The sequence below is a fragment of the Anoplophora glabripennis genome, unplaced genomic scaffold, assembly GCF_000390285.2.
Source record: "Anoplophora glabripennis isolate ALB-LARVAE unplaced genomic scaffold, Agla_2.0 scaffold1894, whole genome shotgun sequence".
Lineage (NCBI taxonomy): Eukaryota > Metazoa > Arthropoda > Insecta > Coleoptera > Cerambycidae > Anoplophora > Anoplophora glabripennis.
In genome coordinates, this window is record NW_019418156.1 from 1 (window position 1) to 10,355 (window position 10,355).

At 34.2% G+C, this 10,355-nt stretch overlaps 1 protein-coding gene across 1 annotated transcript in view; it reads left to right on the top strand.

The window, feature by feature from the left end:
* Positions 1 to 221: 221 nt before the first annotated feature.
* LOC108904321 overlaps positions 222 to 10,355 on the top strand; it is a gene marked incomplete at its 3' end in the record, with an annotated part of 26,968 nt that continues 16,834 nt past the window's right edge. Inside the window, exons 1-4 of the mRNA XM_023456646.1 lie at positions 222 to 366; positions 4,179 to 4,478; positions 4,534 to 4,802; positions 5,063 to 5,286. Of these exons, the coding sequence (XP_023312414.1) occupies positions 250 to 366; positions 4,179 to 4,478; positions 4,534 to 4,802; positions 5,063 to 5,286 (910 nt within the window). The remainder of the gene's footprint in view (positions 367 to 4,178; positions 4,479 to 4,533; positions 4,803 to 5,062; positions 5,287 to 10,355) is intronic.

A 10,355-nucleotide genomic window follows, 5' to 3' on the forward strand; every position in this document is an offset into this window, starting at 1 on the left:
ACACGAGATGAGGCAGGATAAAGAGGGATAATCCCCCTCGATCCCAAATCATTGAGGCCAATTTCTAGCCATGGAATAATGGCGCGTGTTGGAACAGACCTAATGCAACCGTAATTATTTATTACGTCAATTTTTTTTCTACCAATCCGTCATGGATAAGAGAAGAGGAAGAAGAACAATAACTCTCTTTCATTTTTCATTGAGGTTAAGTAACGGTTTGATATTTACGTTTCAAAGAGGATTGTTGCAATGTCTGGCGTTCAAGAAACTTTGTGCGAGCTTTGCCTCAAAACTGTAACCGTAAATGGTTTTGAGGTAATAGACAACGTTACTAGAGATATTTTAGATGTTCTTTTGCTGAAATTGGTAAGTCAGTGATGGTTATGTATTACATAGTTCAATGTCGCTGATATGTATGGAAACGGTCGATTATCTCCNCGTTACTAGAGATATTTTAGATGTTCTTTTGCTGAAATTGGTAAGTCAGTGATGGTTATGTATTACATAGTTCAATGTCGCTGATATGTATGGAATCGGTCGATTATCTCCTAAAGTAACATATCTCTCGAAAAATCATAGGACACAAACGTTTTAGGGTTTTTTAAAACGATTACAAAAAAAAAATTTAAGTATGCAGGCTCAGTCGAAAAGTTAAGACGAAACAAAGTTGCTTTTTCTTTATTGGGGCACGCTGTATATTATTCCATTTTTCAATTCTTCTCGATATTCTAAACAAAATTCATATATCACATCATGCGCCTAAACTTAGCCGTTTTCGAGATATCGAACTTTGAAAATCTATTTTTTATAAATTATAGAAAAATATTTTAGTCCGTTAAGTTTATAGTCCATCAAGTTACCTTTGAAAGTTTTTAACTCCATAACNACCGTAAATGGTTTTGAGGTAATAGACAACGTTACTAGAGATATTTTAGATGTTCTTTTGCTGAAATTGGTAAGTCAGTGATGGTTATGTATTACGTAGTTCAATGTCGCTGATATGTATGGAAACGGTCGATTATCTCCTAAAGTAACATAGCCCTCGAAAAATCATAGGACACAAACGTTTTAGGGTTTTTTAAAACTATTACAAAAAAGAAAATTTAAGTATACAGGCTCAGTCAAAAAGTTAAGACGAAACAAAGTTGCTTTTTCTTTATTGGGGCACGCTGTATATTATTCCATTTCTCAATTCTTCTCGAAATTCTAAACAAAATTCATATATCACATCATGCGCCTAAACTTAGCCGTTTTCGAGATATCGAACTTTGAAAATCTATTTTTTATAAATTATAGAAAAATATTTTAGTCCGTTAAGTTTATAGTCCATCAAGTTACCTTTGAAAGTTTTTAACTCCATAACAACGCCGCGTCGTTCTTTTGTCTAATAGTGATTATCTTGAGAACACATGTCAAAAATACATTTTGTGTGAATAATTTTCTCGCAAAAAGGAACGTTTAAATGAAACAGAGCATATTGGAGTTTTAGTGATCATATGATATGGTGATGTATGAATTTTGTTTAGAATTTCGACAAGAATTGAAATATGGAATAATATACAGAAAAATTACAGAAAAAACTACTTTGTTTCGTCATGACTTTTTGACTGATCCTGTATGCTCAATTTTTCTTTATTGTAACAGATTAAAAAAAACCCTAAAACGTTTGTATTTTATGATTTTTTCGTAGCTATCTTACTTTCGGAGATATCAACTGTGCATATCAGAGACCTTGTATATATAACGTGGAAAACTTTTTGAACCTTTTGTTTAGTAGTATAATACATCTCATCTTCATTTTCAACCTCTCCACGTACCACATTCTCTGTTAAAATTAATATTATCCTGACATACTTTACAAATAAAAAATGCAAGCATATTTCAAAATTAAGATGAAAAAGGGTATTGATAATGAATTATTTAAAGAAAAGTACTGTAGGAGTAATTGTTGTTAATTCGAATTTGGTATATTTGTCAAAATTCGGTAATATGTACCATTTTCGAGGAAATTGAAGTTGCATATTTTTCAGTCATATAAAGCGGCACAAGTACATTAACAAAANGACTGATCCTGTATGCTCAATTTTTCTTTATTGTAACAGATTAAAAAAACCCTAAAACGTTTGTATTTTATGATTTTTTCGTAGCTATCTTACTTTCGGAGATATCAACTGTGCATATCAGGGACCCTGTGTATATATAACGTGGAAAACTTTTTGAACCTTTTGTTTAGTAGTATAATATATCTCATCTTCATTTTCAACCTGGCCACTACCACATTCTCTGTTAAAATTAATATTATCCTGACATACTTTACAAATAAAAAATGCAAGCATATTTCAAAATTAAAATGGAAAAGGGTAATGATAATGAATTATTTAAAGAAAAGTACTGTAGGAGTAATTGTTGTTAATTCGAATTTGGTGTATTTGTCAAAATTCGGTAATATGTACCATTTTCGAGGAAACTGAAGTTGCATATTTTTTAGTCGTATAAAGCGGCACAAGTACATTAACAAAATATTAAATTGAAAGAGGACTTTACCATTGAACGACCTGAAGACATTTAGCTACCAACATTATTTGCATTGAAGACTATAATTTTAATTTCTTACGTATCACATGAAACTGTAAAACATTTTAACTAAAAAAAATTAAAATTTATTTTAAGTTTCAGATTGTTGTAAACTAACATTTATAAAAGTAAATTAAAATAAACAAATTATGGTTCTTAATTATCTAATTTTAGAATTTGTAAACTACTACACTAACACTACTAAAATAAACAATTGTTGAAAGAAGTGAATTGTTGATGGACATGAATGCTTAAAAGAAAGTGGTAAGAACAGAAAAATAATAGGAAACAGACTTGGAGACATACAGAACAAAACAGCTGCTTTTCAGAAAGAAACCGTTTGCAAATTATTCTTAACGCACGGTTGATGTTTACTCGTGTACAAATTTTGACATTTTTATCTTTAACCGATTTAAAGATAATTAAGAAAAATCATTTGGAAAAGTAACAACTTCAACACACTGCATCTCGAAAACAGGGCGTCTAAGAAAAAAACTTTACATGAACTACCCCTATTATTTTCCCAAGAGGAACTTGCACACAAGTTTTTTTGAAACGTGAACGGGACACCCTGTATATTAGGGTACTTTGTTTGAAACGTACATTACTTTTTCGTTTTATTGACGAAATATTGTTTTAAAGATTGGAAAAAAAATTTTTTTACCAAATTTCAGTTCTTAATTTTAATTTTTGGTACTCGCTATTTAATTTTAAAATTTTCCTATTCATTTAACACATAAACCTACCGTTTTTTTTTAAATTATCTATATCTCAGCTACATTTTACGTTATCTACTTTATTGTCCATAGCCGATAATTATAGGGAAATTTTTGTTCTTTGAAAGTGTCCATAGCAGGATCTAGGTGTCTTGAAAGGTTTCACTACTAAAAAATTGTATTTTTTTTTTAATTTTATCGATTTTTTGCATTTTTCTCATAAATTACTAGACCTACAGCAAAATCGTTGATGACATTTTTACAGAAAATTAAATTTAGTATAAAAAAGTCATCAGTAACGCTGTAAAGTTATTATTTCATGAAATAAATAGATTCAAATGTGAAAAAATTTAAAAACCCCTTGTTTTATCTTTATAGAATAATTGAAATTACAGATAGAACTATAATTATCACCTATAGACAATAAAGTAATGTGAAATGCAGTTGAGATAATTTAATTAAAAAAAAATGTAAGCTTACGTGTTAAATGAATAGGAAAATTTTAAAATTAAATAGCGAGTACTAAAAATTAAAATTAAGAACTGAAATTTGGTAAAATTTTATTTCCAATTTTTAGAACAATATTTCCTCAACGGAGCAAATAAAAAAGAAATACGTTTCAAACGAAGCATTCTAATGAATATGCATACATCTCATTTCGCTCACCTCAACGCATTAGAGCGACTTAACAATAATTGATATTTTCTGCCAAAGTGATTTTCTTTCTCTTTGGTTAAAGTTACATATATTTCAGAAATTTGATAGCGAAGGCAAAGAGGTTATATGTAACGTTTGCAGAAGAAAGTNCATTAGAGCGACTTAACAATAATTGATATTTTCTGCCAAAGTGATTTTCTTTCTCTTTGGTTAAAGTTGCATATATTTCAGAAATTTGATAGCGAAGGCAAAGAGGTTATATGTAACGTTTGCAGAAGAAAGTTAAACGCAGCATTCGAATTTAAGGCAACTTGTCTGAAGACCGATTACGCAATTATTCCATATGTGGATTGTGAAAAAATGTTACAACTCGATATAAAAGATGTGTATACGAAGGAAAAGACAAACGAGTCAATGGATATTTCAGATGGTCAGAAAATATGTCGATTGTGTATGGAGCCAGTAGAAAGTGAGTATAGGTGCATTTGTGGAGAGGAACTTGAAGCTATCGAGAAATTGGCTCCTGAAATGGTACCAGTGATGGTAAATAGTTAATTTTTCGCAATTTAATGAAACTACTTTGCAGAATATAAATATCATCAAAGATCCTGTCGTATGTAAGGAATGCTTTGATTCTGTGTGCACCCACAACAGTTTCCTAAAAAATTGCTGGGAAGTACAGGAAAAAATTACAGGTATTTTTAATAACGCAGCAACAGAAAGCCAGATAGATACGTCACCATCCGATTTATTTGTTAAGACTGAAAACGAGGACAAAGAATTCAATATCAACGAGATGGAAATGTCGATCAAAGCTGAAAGTATCGACATAAAATCGGAAGATGAGGAAGGGAGGTAAGAGAAGACTATTTTAACAGTAATTTTTTTTTAATTTTTTGTATTTCTAAGGGTTTTTGCATAATTAATTTTAACATATATATTTTCAAGAAAAATATGACCTAATTGTAATAAAAAATTATTTGGTTCTTATGATAATAAAATTGAAATAATGCCCTGTGGAGTTTAAAACCATATAACTACATTTGGAATAACCTATAACCCCTTAGAATTAACACCGCACTTTGGAAAATACCCTGTATATGTAATTTTTTCAGCGACTCGACACTGCAGACCTCCGATAGTGAATCATTCGAGAAGAGTGTCCTTAGAGATGCAGAAGAGGATGAATGTAAACATGAGAATATATCCATAAACGAATGTAATACGAAAGTCAAGCAGGACGACAAAGTATTTTACAAATGTGATAAACGTATTTACAAAACTGGAAGCAAAAGCCATTTTATATCACACCGTGCTGAAGCATATAAATGTGAATGGTGTGAGTATGTAACTGAAAATAAAAAATTTTTTCAGAAACACCGGTTGAAGCATAGTGATCCTTCGGAAACGCGTATGCATCGATGCGGATCATATGATTACAAGACAAGGCACAGGTGTGAGCTTACTAAGTCTCCGGTGAAACACAAAAGCGCATCTGAACGGCGATTGTATGAGTGTGGTGACATTTGTGATTTCAAGGCAAAACGGGAGGTCAGTTGTAATAGTCATTATATAAAACATAAAAACTCTAACAATTGTGTAGAATGCGACTATAGAACCAAATACACCGCATTAACGAATAAGGACAGTTTACAACTACCCATTTATAAATGTGACGGTTGTACATACGAATCAAAGAATAAGACAAATTTTACCAGACATCAGTTGATACATAAAGATCCTTCGCAGGTGCAAATGCACAGGTGTAAGGACTGTAATTATGAATCTAAATGCAAGCAGAGTATCAAACGGCATCAACTAAAACATAAGGATCCTTCGCAGGTCAAAATGTACAGGTGTAACAACTGCAATTACGAAACTAGATACAGGGATGTTATGACAGATCATCAACTGAGGCATAAAGATCCTTCTAAAGTTCAAATGTATAGGTGTAATGACTGCGATTACAAAACTGTATCCAAGAGAAATTTCACAAGGCACCAATTGAAACACAAAGATCCTTCGCGGGTTCAAATGTACAAGTGTAACGACTGCGATTACGAAACTAAATACAAGCGTGTCATCAAACTGCATCAATTGAAACATAAAGATCCTTCGCAGGTTCAAAGGTACAGGTGTAATGACTGCGATTACGAAACTAAATACAAGGGTGATATGAAAAATCACCAACTGAAACACAAAGATCCTTCTCAGGTTCAAACGTACAAGTGTAATGACTGTGATTTCGAAACTAAATACAAGAGTTATATCAAACGGCATCAACTGAAACATAAAGATTCTTCCCAAGTTCAAACGTACAAGTGTAACGACTGCGATTACGAAACTAAATGGAAGGGTGTTATCAAACAGCATCAACTGATACATAAAGATCCTTCTAAAGTTCAAATGTACAGGTGCAATGACTGCGATTACGAAACTAAATACAAGAGTCACATCAAACAGCACCAACTGAAGCATAAAGATCCTTCTAAAGTTCAAATGTACCGGTGCAATGATTGCGATTACAAAACTGTATACAAGGAATATTTCACAAAGCACCAACTGAAACATAAAGATCCTTCGCAGGTTAAAATGTACAGATGTAACGACTGTGATTATGAAAGTAAATACAAGAGGAATATCAAAGGGCACCAATTGAAACATAAAGATTCTTCCCAAGTTCAAATGTACAGGTGTAAGGACTGTGATTGCGAAACTAAATACAAAGGTCACATGAAAAGACACCAACTGAAACACAAAGATCCTTCGCAGGTTCAAATGTACAGGTGTAATGACTGCGGTTATAAAACTATATACAAAAGATATCTCAAATCGCATCAACTGAAGCATAGAGATCCTTCTCAGGTTTGAAACTAAATACAAAAGTTGCATGAAAGGGCATCAACTGAAACATAAAGATAAGGTGTACCGACTGTGACTATGAATCCAAATGCAGGAGAGGTATAAAATATAACAGGTTGAAGCATAGAGAGCCTTCACGGGTGTACGAGCATGCAAAGGTGTGTCGCAGATTCAAATGCATCAATGTGATCCCGAAATCACACATAAGAAGTCTCTAAGGAGATATCTGCTGATTCACAAAAAACATTTGTGGGTGTCAAGTATGGCCCATTGAAGCGCAAAATCCAGTTAAATATGGAGGCATTTAAGAGACCGACCATAAATATGCGAATGTGTAAAATGTAAAGCCTATCGTGAAAAACATCGGTTCAAACACAAAACTCTCACCGAAACACAAAGAGACAAGTGATTTTGGACTAGCGCTTTTGTGACAATGCATTAAAATGAATACTTTGTAATATGCACCTGCTTTTTTCTATGTTTAAAGATGTATCTTTTTCGTTATCAATATTCAGGGAGAATGTTAAATGTGTACATGTGTATTTTAAACAACTTCAAAAAACATTTGGAACAAAATAAATATGCATTGGTTTTCTTAATAAAAAATGGTTGAGAACTGCTGACTTGGCCGTGATATTTATGCGTTGAGAGATCAAAATTTCTGTGTTGCCGATGTCGTATAGACTTGTAAACTCAACTCTTTAATGAACTAAGAAGAAATAAATAAATTAAGTATTGGTTTAGATGTAGGAAATTTTGAAATATTTTTATAAGAATGTTCAAAGCCTCCTTCTCTGGCCATTCCTATGCAGGGGTGGTTTTTAGCAATACTGTCTGTCCCCTTTTTCACTTCTAGCTTAAAAACACGGTATTCGGTTGTCCACATGATTTTTGAGACGAGTGTTGCGGTAAACCAGAAAGCAGTAGTGGGAAGTTTTTTATTTTATTTAAATTGTATTTGCATAAAATCAATTCACCCTTCCAGCCTGATATTCATTATTCGTCCTGCCCTAAATTAATTATTTGTGTTGTCCTTACGAGTAGGAGTTGTGTACATGTGGATGGGAAGATTATTACCGCTTTGGCACGAGAAGCTGTCGGCTAAACGAATTTTGCAGTAACCACCTTCATTTTCTATGCTTAAATAAGGGTTTATTTGATACATTTATTTTTTTGACCTCTTTAATTTTTATATGTTGTAATGCGCCCGTCGCAATACCCCGGGCATAGTTGTTAAGTAGTTGTAAAATAGATTGTAGTTGTAAAATAGATTAGTTGTAGATATTAAGTGGTGGGTGTAAAGTGCGCGAGTAGAAGAGAAAAACGAGGAATAGGAGGCGGGGAGATTGACGGAAAAAAAGAGGAAAAGTGAGGGGATTGACGGAAGAGAGGTGAAATGAGGAGCCTGGAGGAATCAGCTGCTCTGTTGCTTTGAATAGCTTCTCCAGGAGATTGCGGACATTTGAGATCCTCCGGGAAAGCCTAAGAGGTGGTCGCTGCGGAGTGAACAGTATTCCCCTCGTCGCCAGCCCGCCGTGCCCTGGATACTGCCTGCAGAACAGGATTTAAGGCTCTAAGGTCAGACATCTGTTGCTGTGTCAATACACGAATTTTCCCATTTCGTTTGGAGACTTTGTCAACTAATAAATATAGTGATTTGTTACGTATCAGTTTTTTCTGTACCCACACCGATTTATTAATAATTGTAAACCTGAACCCATAGGTTTAGGGAAGCACAATGTACACATTTAAAATTAACCCTTTGTNATGTTCAAAGCCTCCTTCTCTGGCCATTCCTATGCAGGGGTGGTTTTTAGCAATACTGTCTGTCCCCTTTTTCACTTCTAGCTTAAAAACACGGTATTCGGTTGTCCACATGATTTTTGAGACGAGTGTTGCGGTAAACCAGAAAGCAGTAGTGGGAAGTTTTTTATTTTATTTAAATTATATTTGCATAAAATCAATTCACCCTTCCAGCCTGATATTCATTATTCGTCCTGCCCTAAATTAATTATTTGTGTTGTCCTTACGAGTAGGAGTTGTGTACATGTGGATGGGAAGATTATTACCGCTTTGGCACGAGAAGCTGTCGGCTAAACGAATTTTGCTGTAACCACCTTCATTTTCTATGCTTAAATAAGGGTTTATTTGATACATGTATTTTTTTGACCTCTTTAATTTTTATATGGTGTAATGCGCCCGTCGCAATACCCCAGGCATAGTTGTTAAGTAGTTGTAAAATAGATTAGTTGTAGATATTAAGTGGTGGGTGTGAAGTGCGCGAGTAGAAGGGAAAAACGAGGAATAGGAGGCGGGGAGATTGACGGAAAAAAAGAGGAAAAGTCAAGGAATTGACAGAAGAGAGGTGAAATGAGGAGCCTGGAGGAATCAGCTGCTGTGTTGCTTTGAATAGCGTCTCCAGGAGATTGCGGACATTTGAGATCTTCCGGGAAAGCCTAAGAGGTGGTCACTGCGGAGTGAACACTATTCCCCTCGTCGCCAGCCCGCCGTGCCCTGGATACTGCCTGCAGAACAGGATTTAAGGCTCTAAGGTCAGACATCTGTTGCTGTGTCAATACACGAATTTTCCCATTTCGTTTGGAGACTTTGTCAACTAATAAATATAGTGATTTGTTACGTATCAGTTTTTTCTGTACCCACACCGATTTATTAATAATTGTAAACCTGAACCCATAGGTTTAGGGAAGCACAATGTACACATTTAAAATTAACCCTTTGTCCTATGTAATTTATAATTTTCATTTGATTTTTCGTAATTTGTGTAGGGGGAACGGTATTACAAGTGCAAAGAAACGTTATTGTACTAACACTGTTATTGCCTATTGTATTTTATTAGTATTATTTTAAGGGAAAAATATAGGTTTAAATCTTTAGCTTTTATTGTGCACTATTATACGATTATACATATTTATGTATGTAGCATTAAATTAATTAAATATAATTTCACATTTGCATAACAGTGTATTAATGTGTTTAAAGGAGCCCTTTACTTTTGTTTATTTTTACACAGTTTTTGTTCTTGTGTACATAAAAATCTGCAAATTGATCTGATCCAAAATGATAACTTCTGTTCCAGAATTGTAGGAACTACGTAATAAAATCGTGACGAGAATTAGATTTGTAGCGCCATCTTTCGGATAAAAATGGTACTAATATGTAATACTTAATAAATATTACAGTATGCTTTAAATTTATAGGCGGTCATTGATTGAAATATTCAAGGCGGTCTACCATTATTGATAGATGGCGCTATCTACTTGGCAAAAGGGGAAGACGTAATGATTCATAACTCCGCGCTAGCCTAAGGGCCACCTTAGCAAAGCGCAACCCAGGCTGCATAGCCGCACTGCCCTACCCAACCATACCACACCACACATAAATATGACACAACCCCCGGGGTTTACACAGACGAGCCGGCGAAGCAAGAAGAGCGCCAGAAGAAAGGGCCCTAGCCGGCGGGGCCCAGCCAGGACAAAAGGAGGTCCCACAAAGCGCCTACACCGGCCGCATTTGCGGTCGGGGTAG